Source organism: Columba livia, chromosome 13 (assembly GCF_036013475.1).
Source record: "Columba livia isolate bColLiv1 breed racing homer chromosome 13, bColLiv1.pat.W.v2, whole genome shotgun sequence".
Lineage (NCBI taxonomy): Eukaryota > Metazoa > Chordata > Aves > Columbiformes > Columbidae > Columba > Columba livia.
Window position 1 is genome coordinate 21,192,824 of NC_088614.1, and position 17,731 is coordinate 21,210,554.

The following is a 17,731-nucleotide window of genomic DNA, read 5'->3' on the forward strand; positions in this document are numbered from 1 at the left end:
CTTTCCGTTCAATTAAGATTCAAAGGACGAGTAAGTCTAGATATCAAAAGAGGTTCTTAATTTCTCATTGCTTATGAACCCTAATTAGTATAAAAGGTATGGATGAAGGAAACCTCCTAAGAAGCTTCAGATGTATTCTATGGAGGTTTGTTGTCCAAGAAAGTGGTATGTCCATCATTGAGAACTGTCGATCATGTTTAGCACGAGCTTAAGAGTCTTCTCTTACCAGATGTGGTTAGCGGAACATCTGGCTATCCACTCTCAGTAGTTCTTGTTGTCTGATCTGTTTTTACACGTATTTTGTGTCAGAATTGCTTATGCTTACTTCTGAAATGGTGTTTTCTGTCTTTTGGGGAGAGGTTGCTTCACAATTGTTTTATGGTGTAGGTTCCTGCATCTTTCTTTTGAGCACACAGTGTTGATCACCCTTTGGTCTGTGGTGGTATTTCCTGTGAAGACTTGTATCCCAAACCGTAAATCTATTGGTCTATAAGAGTAACATTTGCTGGATAGGGTGAGGGTTTTTTCAGGATGTTCTTGCTTCACACGCTCCTTATAAACTTATATTTATAAATATGATAGACATAGACTGCTATGACTGAATATTGTCTTCTTGATGTTAATATACAACCTGGAGAACTAAGTTCAAGCTGTACCACTTCCCTTGTAGTCTTGAGGCACAGTCAGCATTCTTAACAGGTTCTCCATAAGATGCAGTGCATCCCGGTAACACAGAGCAGCAGGTTCCTGTCACACGAGTTACTGTGGTTGAAAACACAGCCCCAGATACTGCAGACTGGGTGGTCTCCTGTATGCCTTGGAAGTACCGAGGATAACAACTTCTTTTTACCTCCACTGACAAGATCACTCCCTTTCTATGATACTTTTACAGTGGGCACCAGTGCTATTGCTCTTTTCAGTCCTTGTTTTGATAATGCTATTTATCATACGTTGTTTTAGTGCAGAGGCTGGGCTTCCATAGGTATCCCACTGAAGTCTAGAGTGGCATAATTTGATTTTCCTCTGGTATAAAAGGAGCTGCTGTTTCCTTGTTTCTGTATATAACTGATGAAAACTCAAAATCTGAAATTTGCCATATTAAATCTCTTGCCCAAAAAGTAATTCTTTCTGTTACTGCTAATATTTTGAAACACTAGATACAAACCTTAAGAAAGTAAGATGATCATAGAATTTGAAAACCCGTGTCTTCGTGGTACAGTTATTTAAGAACACTTATTCACAGAATTACTGAGGAAAGATCAATTAGCTATCCAGTTGATAATTTGTAAGAGAAAGACTGACCTGACATAAACTGTTCTGTCAGGGACTGCAGTTCTCCTCTGGCAAAGATATGTTGATTAAGAAGTGACTAATGTTTATCTACCAGGAAGAATCAGGTGCAATTCCTACACAAAAACTTGGGTCAGGTTCAGCAGTCGTTCAAGCAATCATGCAATATTGTATAAGGACACCCAGTATTCTTAAAAGAATATTCAGCCTTTACTTAAACGGGTGTTCAGAGGCAATGTAGCCAGTCAAGACCCTTACTTGAACTATTACTTAACAACACACTGTGTCCAAAAATGGTGCGTCATTCTGTAAAGCCACTACCCTGATGCAAATGTAGCGTTACATCATCACTTCTGTTTCCTGACCTCAGCTCTGCCTGTTGTATAAAGACCATGGGAATCATAGAATACCAGGCTGGAAGGGCCCACAAGGATCCTCTGGTCCAGCCTTTCTCGGCAAAAGCACGGTCTAGAAAGATGGCCCAGCTGAAGCTTAAAATTGCCCAGTGTTGGGGAATCCACCATTTCACTGGGGAGATGATTCCAATGGCTGATTGTTCTCACCATGAGTGAGTTTGGTTATTTGATATAAGAGAAGAAACACTGTTCTCTGAATTGGGCTGTCTTGACTAGGTTGGATTTGAATGCGCTAAAACTTTACACAATTTTGGGTCCATACCTGAGCTGTACAGCTGTACTTGATAAGCTAAGCCAGATACTGGATAAGTGAACATAACGCCCCATGTGATTCTCTGTTTTTACAGCTGGGGAAGCAGATGTTATAGATTGTGTTACTTGTGTGGTTGTTCTTCTCATTTTTGCAGTATAATCTAGTTGCCAATAAGTACAGGGCCTAGGGACTTAATTACTGCCCTAAAATTCCAGGATCAAAGCGTAATGAAATGTCAATTCCTTTTTTTGTTTTTACCTTCTGAAAACTGCACCTTGAATGTATGTCATGGTAAGGACAGAACCCTAACCTTTCAAGTTTCAGTGCACAGACAGAATCACGAATTGAGCTGTTCCTCGGATCAGTGGAACTAAATCCAAACATTGTGAATAGATGCTACTACTACCTCACCCAGTACAAACTCAAAACCATACCCCAAGCATGATGCAGTAACAGAAAATGTGTAGAACCATGCTAAATCATAAAGCAGCAAAGCAAGAATATGGAGATTGTATGTTGCTTTACAAAGGCTTAAGCACAAGAAAATGAAAAAGAAAACCTTCAAATGCTATTCACATGAAAGTTCTGTAATAATGCAGTTAAGGTGCTGAATGTATAACTTCTTACATTTCACTTCAAAGTCAGGTTCTACATGGGTATATAGCCTTATTTTGTTATTATTAACACATCATATATTGTCCTGGTAAGGGCAGCAGATTTCCTAGCTGTCATTATTTGCCTTTGCAGTGAGTTCCTTTGAACTCAACCCCCCCCTTATTGATTTCAAAGCGCTGAGTTTACCCAAACCCCTGCCGGCAGTTTGTATATCACTACTGATCCTTCACCGTTCTGTCTTCAGAGGAGAAACAGCAGCCGCAAATGTTGCAGAGCTATAAACACAGACCTCAGGATCCCTAATGCAGCCAGGCGTGGTGTAACACACACTAGGTTTTTTATGGGAACAGTGGTGTCCCTTTGTTTCTACAGGGTAGAACTTGCTCCTCAGCAAGTGTGTGCCCTGATCTCCTTCTATTCCCAGCACGGGAATATTCACTGATTATTCAGATTAATTCAACAGCTGATTTAATTAGCCTGATGCCCACCCTCCTTTCTTTCTCCCAATCCAATCCCATTTTCCCCTGAAGGTCAGTAATGCCCGTTTTTTGACAACTGTGGCTCTCTTCTCCCTGCTCAGTGCTTTATTTTACTTCATTGAACTATCGAAGCAGCTGAGCAAACAGAGGTCTGCTCTGAGGTATTTTGCAAGTGGAGACACAGGCCAAGCCTGTTGAACAAATGATTATTTTAAAGCCTTGAAGCCAGCTCCGTTTGGCATGCAGTGGTCTTTGTCAGAATATTGCTGTGTTTCCCTGCCCTGGCAAAGTTGGTGCAAACAAAAATGGAACATCAGGGAAGATCTGTGTCTTGTCCATTCCATCTTGCTCAGTGGCAAGTATTGCATTTGTACTGGAAAAAAACCGAAGCCTGCAGAGGCAACAGTCTTAATCACATAGGAGTACAGATCAACATTGCAACTGCATTTTAATCTTAGTCTTATGCTTATTTTAGAGGCCGGAGGCTAAGCTGTTTTCCCTTCCAGAGGAAACACTTAGACATAGAATTTTGAATAAATAGCAAAGTCAAGTCAACACTTACTCATAAAATTCAGCTGCAGGAGTGAGCTTGTACTTTGAGTATTTGGTACCGTTGCCAAGCATTGATGCATTGAAGAGTTTGGGATCTGTGCAGTTTGGGCTGTTCCAACTGTTGTCACAGTTTGTCCAGGGGAGCTCAAATGTGAATGATGAAAATAGATAATACAGAGACCAAGCTATGATAACGTTGTAGTAGAAACCCACGTAAAGAGCTATGAGTATCACTGCGTAGCCTACACCTAAAGACAAAGGAAAACTAGATTATACATTGCATTTTACATGCAACAGTATACGCTAATATTGCAGTTAAACTCAGCCATACATGGTTGCAAATTCATTTTAGTTCTTCAGACCAATAAAAGGAATTTTTGACGTTTACTCGTACACATGTGGACACAGTGTCACTGGCCTTAAAACAAAAAATTACAGTAATGATTTTGGAAAATGACTGGCGCTTAGCAAATCCAGTTGTTTGCCAGAAAAAGAAATTAGGCAGTGCAATGTCAAAATTTGCTCTTGTGCAACTCCCTTGATGATTTGCTTCCAATGCAGAAGATTGCAAGCCCATATTAAGAGTGAAACTCACTTCATTTTCATAATGCCAGAGTCCCTGGCAACTTTTATTGGAAAAGTGAAGCTCAAGACTTCAGTGAAGTTTCCATATGCCTCGCATTTCCACCCTGAGGTAGTTTGGAACAGACACTGATCCCTCTCCCGTTTCTTCCTCATCGTTACTGTCCAAGTTGGCTTCTGTCAGTGTGTGACTAGGTCTAAAACATGCATGAAACCGCTGAGGAGCTCCAAGCGGTTCTTGGGCACGCCAGTGAATCTTGGTGAAGATCAAGCTATATGGGCTATATGGTGCGTGGACCTTCAAACCATGTTGTCACCTCCCCAGGATTACAGGATCCCCACTGGAAGCATTCTGTTCTGACTTGGAACATTTGGGTTTTATTTCTGCCTGCTGTGAAGTGTGCTTGGAGGTGCCTGCGGTGAGGGCGCCACGGAGGGTGCATGTCCTCCTCGTGACAATGGTCCTTCTTCCAATGGCTTAAGAATAAGCTTTGGTACTAATGTCAGAGCAGAACACTAGTTTGTTGCCGGAGTTGTTTGGGAAGCTTACTTTACCTTGGCTTATATTAATCTCATTTTACTCTGCGCGCTGTACTGTTCTCTGAATCCTACCCAAAAGTTGTATGTATCACATAGAACAGGTAGAGACTACAGCTGTTTTATGGTTATCATCACTGTCAGCACCTAAATGTAAACTTTTACTTCTGTGTTTCTTCAGTTTAGTTTTTTGGAGATCCTGCATTGGAGGCCTAGCAGTTGGAGATGATTAGGCTTTCATATTTCTTGATAAAGCAAGGAAGTAGCATACATTTTGAGTATTAATCCTTGGTTTTAAAATTTGCCTAAGGAACAGATGCTGACCTTGAAGGAGTTAGCAGTTAGAAGACTTAATATACAAGAGCTACTCTTTGCTCTTCAGGAGACTTTAAATACATTGACTAGTCTGCTCGTGGACCAGTAAAGGTGGAACTGTATTTTCAAATCCTTGGTGCCTAAATGAATCCCGTACATTAGCACTCAAACTCTAGTGATACATTATGATCAATGGGGCAGGGGGGGAGGAATCACCCAAGAGGATAATTCTTAAATATTAAATGTTAAAATATTAAGTATGAATAATATATGTTTTATTGAAGTTGGATGATTATCGTTTAAAAAAAGTGCTCCTAGAATTCCTCCAGTTCAGGATGACAATGATAGATATTTAGTATCAAGATTCTAAAATACTGGATCAAATGTGTCTTAAGTGTTACTTCTCTGAAATAATAAGAATGTTCAGGGATGAATTTGCTCTTCTGTTTCTAGGTCTGGCTTTTCTTAAAAGTAACACTGTACCACCCACACTCTAAAATAGACCTCGGAAAATGCAGAGCTGAAAGCAGACTGTTGCAAAGGTTACAGGGTGCATTTTTAATTGCACGCATTATAAGAGCATATCATTAGAAGTAGAATCTTTAGAGTTCATAGCAATAATATTCATAGCTGAAATTTAGAGAAGCTGTTCTAAATTTGTGTAGACTGTGTACTTTTCATTTGAGAGATTTGAGTTATCCCAGAAACAACTCGAAAGCATCATGAGTTCAGCAGTAAAACGCGTTTGTATGTTTTCAAAAGATTTGGTCAAAACTTTAAAAGGACTGAGTTTCTACTCATGCCAAATACATCTCAATGCTGATTACTTTTGAGAAACAAATAACTTACGCTACTCTATATCCTAGTAATAAGAACACTTACAAATCAACAGTCATGTATGTTTAGTCCGCCTTGAAAATGTCGGCTTAAAAACACTGCTGGAATGTCAACATGACGAGACACGAAATAAGCTCTATTGTTCTTTCTCATCGCCTTTTCGGTTCTGAAGTCAACAGACGGAGCACCTCTGAGCCACCGCGGTGTTTGGCTCCAGCACTTCGAGACCTTTCACATCTAAGTTCTGCAGTTAGGTTTTCAAAATCCTCATTGTCATCCAGAGATATTAACTGACACCAGCAGGAATTTTGAGCAAGGGTCTTTGGGTTCCTGGGTGCTGGGATGAATTTTGCGGAAGGGCCAGGTAAATCTATATGAATTAATTTTAAAATTTCGGGGCACGTATTTGATTAGCTCTCTTTGTTTTTTGTTATATCTCTCTAATTTTGCTGTGAACTCTGGGTTTGGCTGATAAGAAAAAAAGCTGCAGTATTCCTATTCTGTGACAGTAGCCTCCTTGAAGAGGAAAGCTGTATTTTGAGCAAGAAGACTAACATTTACTTAGTGTAACCTATACCCAAGCACCGGATCCGCTAAGTTTGGATTGCTGTTGTTAAGCTCTTCAGCTTTTGTCAGTCATGGGATGAACATGATCTGAATTTTAAGCTTCTAGGATCAGCTGAGCTTGAGTGGTTTCATTTCAGATAGCTGTGTTGAAAAGGCTTGTACATCAGATTTTAGATATAATCTGGTTTAGATGTAGGGGAGCTATTTTTTTTCTCTCTTTCTGGTAAGCAATGCGTAAGAAAATTCTTGACAATTCTTAAGGAATAGTCGTTTCATGTACAGAAAACATACAGCTTCTTTCACCCAGGGAGATCCCTTTATCCCTGATCAATGGCAAACACCCTGACTGGTATTCAAACACGTAACCTTGGCTATTTCTTCCTTGCAGAATGATTTCAATTCAGTGCACAACACTCCACAGCCTTTTATTCGGTGACACTGGAGAGTTAACCCCAGTGGAAAACACTCAGTAGTATTAATCATGCTTAAGTTTTAGTAAGTGCTTTTCATTGCTAGGTTTGAAAAACACTTTACAAAGTCTGCCAGAATCACTGCTCCTGTTCCATAGTCAGGACCGTGAGGTACAGAGCCACAGGTAACTTGTGTGATGTCCCAAGCCTTGTGACTGAACTGCAGCCTTCCCAGCTCCATCTGAGTGTTCCAGGCACTGTGGTTCATGGCCTTGTGCAGAGACTAGAGCCTGTGCTTATCTCAGCCGCTGGGGGAGACGGGGCTCAACTGACCTGATGGGATTTGCTATTTCTAAATGTTGGCATTGCCAATCTCTCCCTCCAGCTAGACGTACCCGGTTCCTTCCACCCCCCGTACGCAGGCGAAAGGGAGAACAGGGCTGAACCGCTCACTGCACTCCTCAGCAATAAACCTGAAGGAGATTTTTGTGGCTTTTCCCATTTTGTGCTCCACCTGTGATAACAAAAAGGCTTGTGATTTCAAGGGCCGGGGAAAGGTTAGCAAACAGCACGCTGTCTGTGGGAAGAGGAGAGACCTTTACTTTGTGGGCGTGTGGCACCCTCACGGTGCTATGCAGGTGGGCAGGGGGACGGACACTCACCTTTGAAAACTGGACAGATTTTCCATACAGTGGCAGCCCCTTCTCGGTTATACTGTCCCAGGGCTAGTTCCATATAGAACAGGGGCATTCCAGCAATGATTAAGAAGAGGATGTAGGGAATAAGAAAAGCACCTGAAAAGAGAATAATTAGAAATTGTAGTCTGTGTTTTGGTTGTATTTTCCTTTCTCTGTTTCTTACCTGTACTGGCTAAAGACAAAGCCTTTGGGAAGTAGAAAGGAAATATCAGGAAGGAAGAACCTGTGTTCTCTTCTCCCTTTCCTGTATTTTTTTTTTAAGGTCTCGGAGACAGAACCCCTGGAAAAAAGCTGTAGAGCAGAGCTTTTATTTCCCCCTAATGTTTCCGTTCTGCTTTTTGGATCCAAAGGGAAAAATATGTTTCCCTGAAAATTAAACCCTAACTGAAGAAGAAATGATGCTGACCACACTTGCACAGCTAAAAGGGAAAGGGACTATGAAAAATTTTATTCTTTTTTTCATGTAGTATGTTCCAAAGTGAGCATGGGGGCCAGAAACAGAGGAAAAAAAGTGTGTGAGTTCCTCTAAGTGCGGTTTAAATTCTACTGGGTAAGGCGTCTGCAGGAACCTCTGACTTGAAAAGGAATCGTACTGGTCAGTCATACAGAATTTGGGCTTCCATGGGATGTTTTAGGTTTTGCTGTAATAAGTTCCCTTATTCTTACAAAATGTGTTAGACAGTGCACCCCTTCTCCACCCCAGTGCTACTCAGCACCATTCATGTAGAGTCAGTACTAGGACTGGTCTGGTTTTAGTGCTGGGCTCACGTACAGCTCCTCTGCATTGCAGCAGGACCGTGCTGGGGCTGTTGGCACCTTCCTAGAGTACATAACATTTACTTGATTGGAGGGTTCTCCTGCAATTTCATTCCACAGAAATGGTCAGCTATGGAAAAGTCCTGATGTGTCAGTGCTTCTATCATAAAAAGTATTGCCAAGTGAAATACAAGCAGGACAAGGGCAGTGATCCTTCCCCTGTGCTCTGCATTGGGGAGGCCACACCTGGAGTGTTGTGTTCAGTTCTGGGCCCCTCAGCTCAGGAAAGAGATTGAAGTGCTGGAGCGGGTCCAGAGAAGAGCAACACGACTGGGGAAGGGACTTGAGCACAAGCCCTGTGGGGAGAGGCTGAGGGAGCTGGGCTTGTTTAGTCTGGAGAAGAGGAGGCTTAGAGCTGAGCTCAGCACTCTCTAGAACTACCTGAAGGGCAGTTCTAGCCAGGTGGGGATTGGGCTCTTCTCCCAGGCATCAGCAATAGGACAAGGGGCCATGGGCTTAAACTCTGCCAGGGGAAATTGAGGCTGGAGATGAGAAAGCAATTCTTTGCAGAGAGAGTGGTCAGGCATTGGAATGGCTGCCCAGGGAGGTGCTGGACTCACCGGCCCTGGAGGTTTTTAAACTGAGATCGGACATGGCACTTAGTGCCATGATCTAGTAAACGGACTGGAGTTGGACCAAGGGTTGGACTGGATGATCTCTGAGGGCTTTTCCAACCCAGTCGATTCTGTGATTCTGTGAAAAGGACCATCTAATGTAGAAACTATCTGAAAAGTTCTAAACTATTTTATATGATCCAGATCACAGAAAGCAGACTCCCCCACTGCATGACTACATATGATACTATAAGACAACTCCAGTTGGTGTCATGTTTAATAACTGGATCCTCTGTCAGTCCCCTGCTTTGTGGTACCTGTAAAGTGTAGTTTTTACTTTACTGCATAGCTTACTTGGTCCAGAACAGTTCAACTCATGTAAAATTTGTATAAACAATTATTAGATTGTTCTGATAGATAAGGAGCTGACAGAGTAACTATATGTTCTGAATGACAGCTCTCCTTAGGAACCTGTACTGGTTTAGTAACTTGGAAACTTCCCTTGTAAAAGGAAATACCGTTGCACTGCTTCTACATGTATAAACTTAGAGAAGGTATGTGTAGTCTATATAAGTAGTCTATAAGTATGGCTGTATCTATCTCAAACCTGCCAGTAAGCAGAGTGAACTGCGTGTACTTAACAGTGATCTCAGAAGTACTTTTTGTACATTTAAAGCTCTGAATAGTTGTTGCTTCTTTACCTTCCATGTTTGCTTTCCACAGAAATGACCAGTGTGAGCTGCCTAGCAAGACTGTTCAGAGGGGGAATTTTGAATATACACTGGAGAATAAGAATGGAAAACCAAACTGTTGTCTTAGTCATACCACGAATTGACTTCTAGAGGTAACATGCTGTAACACAATGGTGAAGACAACGTATTGAGCACGCAGTCCTAAGTTTCAGCATTTTGAAAGCTGAAACCTTGCAATGAAACAGAGAGACAAGATGTGTCAACAGAAATAAAGAATAGCTCAGAACTTTGCAAACGTATCCTAAAACCTGAAATATATTGAAATATCACTTTGGGGGCAAGAATCTTCTTATTCATGCTGTTCATAGGGAGTGCAGTGTGAAGGCAACCTGCATTCGCATAAGCTACTACAGCTTTCTATGACTTTCATGTTGAACTGTCATATGTTGGAATATTGTAGAGAAAAATAAAATGTATCCAACAAATATTTGCTACTCTGCAGTTCTGAGCTCTCCTCAATGTTGAAACGCAGCTGAATCAGTCTGGGATACTACATTTTCCTTTTGCTATATCGAGTATCTAGAAAAATTACTTTAGTTGGTTTTACTGTCAGATTTCTTGCAAGTGACAGCCTTTGAAGTGCTATACTTATCTTTCTTCAACAGCATTAGTGTGTGGGGCTGACTCACAGACCTAGCTTGTCTTGGGGAGGTGTAGAGTCTGCACAGCGCTGTTTGAATATGTCAAGAGACGGTGGAAAACGTGATGCCACAAGTTGAATAGGGAGAGTTTTGTTAGAGTTAATCCTGGAGATGTGTAGTGGACATGCCTACTAAATGCTAGCTTAAAATGCATGTCTTCTCAGTATGACTAATACCGTGATGAACCGTGAAGTGCACTTAGGCACGCTGGCTTAAGCATCATCTGTTTGGCTGCGAGTCATTCCAGGGTTTAGTTAAAAGAGGTTTCTTTCTATTTTTTTCTTCCCCCGCCCTACCCCCGCGAGGGTTTAATAAGATGTGGTGTAATTTTCAGCAAAGAGCAGTTAGACAGTGTGGCAGGGTTTTATACCTGGAGTACTTTTGGGTAACTAAATGATAGAAGTATTTTGATACCCAGATAAATATCAAAGTAAGGGTGCTTAGTCACATCAAGTTGACTTAATGTTTTGGAGATTTCTGGAAATGTCTGGTTGAGCAGCCTCTGATTAGGTAAAAACATACCAAAAGTCAGGTATTTTGTAAATGTCTTGATATTTGCTCTTCTCCTCCTAGCAAATATCCAGAATCAAACTTCAGGGTGTTCACTGAACCCTTTTGAGATCATGAGCACTTCAGCAGAAAATAAAAGATGGTCAAAGTATAATTCAAATTGCTGTAAATTAGAATGGCGTGCAAATGCTGATGAACAGCATACGTGTGATATATGATCGGCCTCACTCTGTGATTGCACAGGAGCTCCCTCACAGGACTGGTTTGTGTACGGGATCTTAGAAACAAGGTGTTGTTTGGAAGGAGACTTCACGCTGTCCTGCGTGTGTGTGATTCTAATGTCTGTGGGCCAGCAGGGACGCAAACCCGTGTCCTGGTGGGCCTCTTGCGTTAGGTCTGCTGGGATGAATTTGGACATTGTACCAGACTTCTCTGCAGGAACAGCCTCGCTGTGCCTGCCCGTGCTCGCAGGGTGACACGATGCCAGCTGTGCCGCTGCCCACAGAACCGGCTCTGCTTTAGTTACCTGAATCCGCGGGGCCGGTCGGATTCGTAAAGCCCAGACAGCTGAACCCCTGCAGAGCTCGCCGTTTGGCCAACATTTCAGACTGGTTTGCCGAGGTGTACCTGCCTCTCGGAGACGCAGCAATGCGATCTGTGGGATTGCTGCACTGGCAGCAACGTGCTGCCAACGATTCCACTCCTCCTGTGCGATGGGATGGGGCTGAGGACACAGCTGCATCCCTCGAGGGAATAATGGTCTCAGCAATCCCTGATGGTTCCTCATTTCCCTTTAGAGCTAAAATTCTGGAGTAATTAACATCTGTAATACAGCCCTGGTCTAAGAACTGTACTTGACTTGCTACTGAGCCACATGCAGTTTAAAAGCCACGAGTTGGGGTTTGACTGTTGCAAACTGCTACATCTCTCTGAAAACAGATCTTGAGATCCATACACATCCCTTAAGGTACCAATGTGTACATGGAATTAAGACAGGCATATGTTTTACACAAAACTGGATTAGGTCAAACCCTCAGCTTCTACAAAAACCATCTGTGTGAAACTTTGAGTGGAAACTTGCAAAAAAGTTTTCTTCTTTAAAAAAACTATTACATTTAATTAATGCAGGACAAAATACAAGACAGACTTTGCATTCCTGCGTTCAGTGCCAAAACAACTTTTTAATTTTGGTATAACAGAATCCATGCAAAGAGTGTCTCCTCCCTCTGCTCTTCAGCGTTCACAGCATCCTGGGGGGTGGGAAGCAAAGGGGAAAATGGATCCTCCAGGCCTACAAGGAGGTCTTGTTTCACTTTTAAATACCAGAAAGAAAGAAAGAAGCACTGATTTACTAATGACTGAGAAAAGGTCATTTAAACAGCTGCTGTCATCTTAAAAGGATTTGTTGATGGGCAACAAAGATGATTAAGGGAGTGGAGCATCTCCCTTATGAAGAAAGGCTGAGGGAGCTGGGGCTCTTTGGTTTGGAGAAGAGGAGAATAAGGGGGGACCTCATTAATGTCTGTAAGTATATAAAGGGTGAGTGCCACGAGGATGGAGCCAGGCTCTTCTCAGTGGCAAACAACGATAGGACAAGGGGTAATGGGATCAAGCTGGAACACAAGAGGTTCCACTTAAACTTGAGCAGAAACTTCCTCTCAGTGAGGGTGGCAGAGCCTGGCCCAGGCTGCCCAGGGGGTTGTGGAGTCTCCTTCTGTGCAGACATTTCAACCCGCCTGGACACCTTCCTGTGTAACCTCATCTGGGTGTTCCTGCTCCGTGGGGGATTGCACTGGATGGGCTTTCCAGGGCCCTTCCAATCCCAAATGTACTGTGATACTGTGAAGCAGGGCAGGGGTAGTTGAAACAACTTTGAACTATTTGTGCTGGTTAGCCTTCTCCATTTGTTACCATGGCTATTCTAGTCAAAATGTTAACTGGCAGGGAAGTCTGCTAAAACAACAAACTTTGAGCAAATATCGCAGCCTATTTTCAGATAGGAGCAGTTCAGTATTTGTGCGGGAAAAGGGTCTAAAAACAAAGATCTCTTAACTTGTGAATTGAAATAGAAGCTAGTCTCTGTAGCTGATCAACATTGCTTGTTTTTTCATACAGAATAAATAGTACTTCAAATAATATCAGCAAACAGTTGATAGAATGCCACTAAGTTTGCTTGAACAATGAGCAATATTGGTGGGAACTCTGAACTTTGTGCAGAATCTTGTGAATAAAAAACCAGAAGTCCCTAATGCAGAGTTCTTGAAATGCACGTTGTGCAAGATCACCATAGGTAGAAAAACTAGGCAGTTTGAAAGGCAGGCGTTTCTTAGTGCATGAACATCAGTGCTGCTCTGCTCTGCAGACGGCACCTCTGGCAGAGGCGACGTTGGGGCTGCTGCCCAGTCCTGGGAAGAAGGGATGGAAGGGTCGACCTAAGTCTTCACTGACCAGAGCTGAAAAGCAATAAGCGTTTCTGTGGGACAGCGAAGAGAAGCCAGAGATGCAAAAAAGCACGACGTAACCTCCATGTCAAAGCCAGGCTGATGATTTTAACAGCAGTTGTATGATGATGCTGAGCCCAGCCAGCAATAGATTATAGTACTCAAAACCAACATTTTTGTGCAAAACAAAGCTCATGACATACTATAAAATCTTCAGCATCAATTTGCACATATAAAATACGGCAAGTGTGCCATAAAATCTCCCAAGTGTACAACCGTTTTCATGGAAACTATTTCTGAATCATAAAACCAGTGGAGCTATACCATTGTGAGTGACCTGTTTCTTTTGAAGCCCTTATTTAGTTACACCCTTTAACAAACCATTGCTAGATTTAAACCTATTTATATTTCTACTCTTAATTTGGGATCAGAGCCTTCAGTTTTTCCAGAATTTGAATTTTAATAGTGTTCCTTACACTCAGAAGAAAGTGAAAACAGACAGTTTCCAGAAATGGTTCCATGCTGTTCACGGGTTGATGCCAGCTGAAGCCTGCATTTTCTGTCTTAAGCTGTTAACCTGTTACTCCCTTGAAATCATTTGAAGTGACCTGAAGTACAGTGTATTTATAAGCTGATCACTGGGTTGTAGCAGAAAGGGTTACCCAAACCCTTTCATGCAAACCCAGTCATCTCTTTGGCTTTTGGTTACAAGAGTAATGATCTAAAGAAACCCATTAGTAGCTATTTTCAACAAATTAATGAGAGTTAAATATACCCAGCCACGCAGAGCAGCATGATTCATTCATAAATAACACCCAAGTCATTGGCTAAGGTCCTATTTACGTAAATTAATGAAAGGGTCACATTTACAGCAGTGTGTAGTTTAAAGATAATCGCAGGGACATACAAGAAAAGAAGCCTGGCCTGTGTTGTTTGATAGGAAATTAAAGAATAAGTAAAGAGACATGGTGGGTTTGAGAGAATCTAAACCAGGTTGGTCCGAGATGGTCAGTGTGGCAGTGGGAGACCTGGAGCTTTGCAGGGGGTTCCTGCTGCTGACCTTCCAATACTCTCACTGCTGCTCACTTAGGAAATGAAGCCATTCCCAACTCCCGGCACAAGCGTGACTGTAGAAAGTGCAAATATCTGCTTATGAAGGTTGCAGTGATTGGTCTTGTTTGTACATCGTGCCTCCTTAGAGCAGAGCTGCTGCTGGAGCTACTTCCTTTGTTTCTAAATAAATTAACTGGCATCAAGGTGAGTTTTGACAGTAGCTTGGTATGTAAATAACCTGGAGTTTGTAAGAACAGGGAAGTCTCACTACTAACATTCCTGCCCAAATCCATTGTGTTGATTTTGTGGGTTTTTCTTTTTTAACTACCTGGCTGGTTTACACTCGAAGTGGGAGAGTAAGTGAGCTGGAATGTGGAGCCATCTTGTAGGCTGTTGTGTTATGTGATTTATGAAACCCTATTACTGAAGTTCAACAGGACAGGGTTGTAGGAGTTGTAGTATCCTCTCCCGGCGCAGCTGACACTGTTGGGGGCCTGTGAACTCGCCCGTTCGCAGGCTGGCCGGCGGCGCTGGGGAGCGCTGCTCGCGGCGGGGTCCCCGCGAGCCTGACGGAGGTGAACGAAGAGCAAAACATACCGTTCTATCATTTCGTTAGTAGGAGCATTCTGTTAGTGTTTTTCCCCAACCTTGCGATTAATAAGGGTGACACAAGGAATATATTCACCTGCAACTTAATATCAACAAACCGTCCATGTAAGGTGTAGGCTGTACTTGATATGTACAAAGTCAAGTGTCTGTCAAAGTTTACCCTGATTTATTGGTGGCAGAACATCGATGGCCAAAAATATTTCTGAGTGAAGACATCAGAAGCTCTTTGCTGTGAGATTGCGGGTCAAGATAAGCAGGTTTTGCTGGATTCCAGCACTAGAAAGATCCATAACAACTCACGTGATAAATTTTCTTCGAAATGTGTGAACTGAAAAGATTTCTGTAATGTACAGGATATAGTCATGTACACGAAGGGAAATACTATTTCATCAGCATTTGCTGTCTCTGAAATGTAGGGAAGTCCTTGCGGGGTGCCAGGGAGATTCTGGCAACTACAGTTTTACTTCGGTTCAGATACAGACCGTTAGTCACAGCTTTGTCTCCCTTCTCAGACAACTTATCTTCATTTGTGTTTGTTTTGGCTCAGTCAGCTGTAAATGAAAATGAATGTTTTCAAAACTCATGGATCCATCTGATTTTGGTGCCAGAACAGATTGTTAGATACTTTGATCTAACTTCCTGTCTAACATAAACCAGAGTTTCAAACAGATACAATCCTGATTTGAAGCTACCAAGCAGACCCTTTGCTTTTTTTTGGTAGTTTATTTCATAGGTTAATAACTTTGGTGTTAAAAAATATTTTTAAAAAGAATTATTTCTAATGGGAATATGTCTGACATGGATGGTGGCAGTTTTCCATGATGAATTAAAATACTTTGCAATACTTTCTGTTTTCCTCCTATGAAGATCCTTAAGTGCTGCAATCAAGTGTTTTGGTCTCTTTATAATCTGAAGATGCTGAGTGAATTACAATGCAGTAGTGATTCCTGCTTTTCTGTCTAAAATTGCCATCTTGCAGGTATTTCTTGGTGTAGCAGGTTCACATACTGAGAGGCTGACGAGCTATGTGGGCGCTTTCAGCAGCCACATTAAGTTACGGTACCCGCTCTCTGAGCTTCAGGAACGCCAAGTTTATATGCCTGAGATGTTCTTCCACCTTACTGGAAAAGAGCCTGGGTTGAGTCCTCTGGGTTTCAGCCCCTCGTTTAGGCACTGTTAGTCCTTGCTTTGGTCTCAGATTTCTAACACCCTCGGGGCTGCCCTTGTGGGCGCTGCTCACTGTTTGGTGCACATTGTTCAGGGTGCACAGGGGGAGGCTCATCTCCGAGTTATGCCACCTGCGTTGGGTGCCTAAAATGAGGTGACAGGACTGCCCTGGCAGAGCTAATTGGAGCCACAGTAGTAGTTACCGTACACAGAGAGACAAGTCGTGTTCAATGTGCTTTGTAATTACTGGCTCACAACACAACCTCAGGCAGAGGGTGTTTCTCTTAAAGACTGCTTTTTCAAAAAACAGCCCCGAAGTCAAGCATGCTCTGGAGAGGACCCAGTACCTATTTTAGGCAGCATGAGGTTCGTGACTGTGCCAGGGTGAAACAAAATGCTTAAGACATCTTAAATCAGTTCTAGACAAGCGCCAGGCAGCTTTCAAGAGGATTAATGTACAAACCAATAGGAGGTAAATGGCTTGAAATTCTGCTAGAGAAGAATTGACTATAAACACTGTGAGGTGCACTTAAAACTTGCCTTACCATTTAGTGATTAATCAAATTTTAAGTTGTAGCTCCAATTTTTGGACTTAATTACCAAAGTGAAGCATTCCTTTTCCTTCTAGGCTTTATTACGGATTTATTTGTAATAGCGTAATACTGTATTATCTTAACATTTACAAACTCTTGCACAACAGAATCCTCTAAATTCTTCCTGTCAATAAAGGGTTATGTTCTGTCACAGAAGTATGAGACAGTCATACGTTCCTCTCTGTAAGGATTCTTAGCAAATCAAAGCTTTACTCTGTCATAAATGAAGCCTTCAGGATGAAAGTTCTTTCTGATGCCACTGCAGGAAGCAGAATAACAGTACTGTAAACTCCATGTAACGCGTGTTTATACAGGGCTTTAAAGTAGAAGACAAACAGTTACATACATTATCAAGCCATTCTTCATCTACGTTTTCTGTTAACACTACTGGGAGGTGTTGTTTATGCAACATTTTCTGGTACATCTATATTTCTTAGACGTGCTATGTAAACTATAGAGTACACATTTCACATTTGAAGTGGATAGTATGCTATCAAGCCATAAAAAACAGTTTCTTATACAAGACAAATGTTGCATCAGTTTAATTTATTTGTAAACCTTTATGGCTATGTGTCGTGCTCTTAGCAACAATTTTGGCAAATTTACCATTACAGTGATGACTACTACTGCATTACTGCTTAGAACAACACAAACCCCTCTACTCTTATCAAAGACTGCAGCTGCAATCAGATCGTGCTAAAATTTTAGAAGGTGTGGGCAAGAGTAGCTTCCAAATGGCTGTGCCTTCTTTAATTTGTGCCTTTCTGTTAGCACTGACCACAAGGATTTCACGAAAACTGCCACAGCATTCTTCACAGAAAACCTTTCCATTTGGAAAAAAATCTGTGTTTGGCCAAGGGTAGTGCTGATGATATTCTGTATGCAATGCAAAGCCGTCCGGCGCGGTCTCTTTGTGGGCACAAAGCAAAACTTTTCGGTAGCACGCCTGCAATGGGAGGACTATCAGAACTGCTTCTCCTCAAGTTCCCTTGCTCCAAAGGGTGAACCGAGCCTCACGTAGCCCGCTATGAAACCACAGCAGCG

At 42.1% G+C, this 17,731-nt stretch overlaps 1 protein-coding gene across 4 annotated transcripts in view; it reads right to left on the reverse strand.

Moving 5' to 3' along the window:
• LOC102091262 (sodium-dependent noradrenaline transporter) overlaps nt 1-17,731 on the reverse strand; it is a 69,106-nt gene that overhangs the window by 36,661 nt on the left and 14,714 nt on the right. For all 4 annotated transcript variants that reach the window (XM_065029280.1, XM_021294053.2, XM_005507129.3 and 1 more), the window contains 2 exons: nt 7,516-7,647; nt 3,616-3,853 (listed from right to left, as the gene is read on the reverse strand). In XM_065029280.1, coding sequence (XP_064885352.1) covers nt 3,616-3,853; nt 7,516-7,647 — 370 coding nt within the window. The remainder of the gene's footprint in view (nt 1-3,615; nt 3,854-7,515; nt 7,648-17,731) is intronic.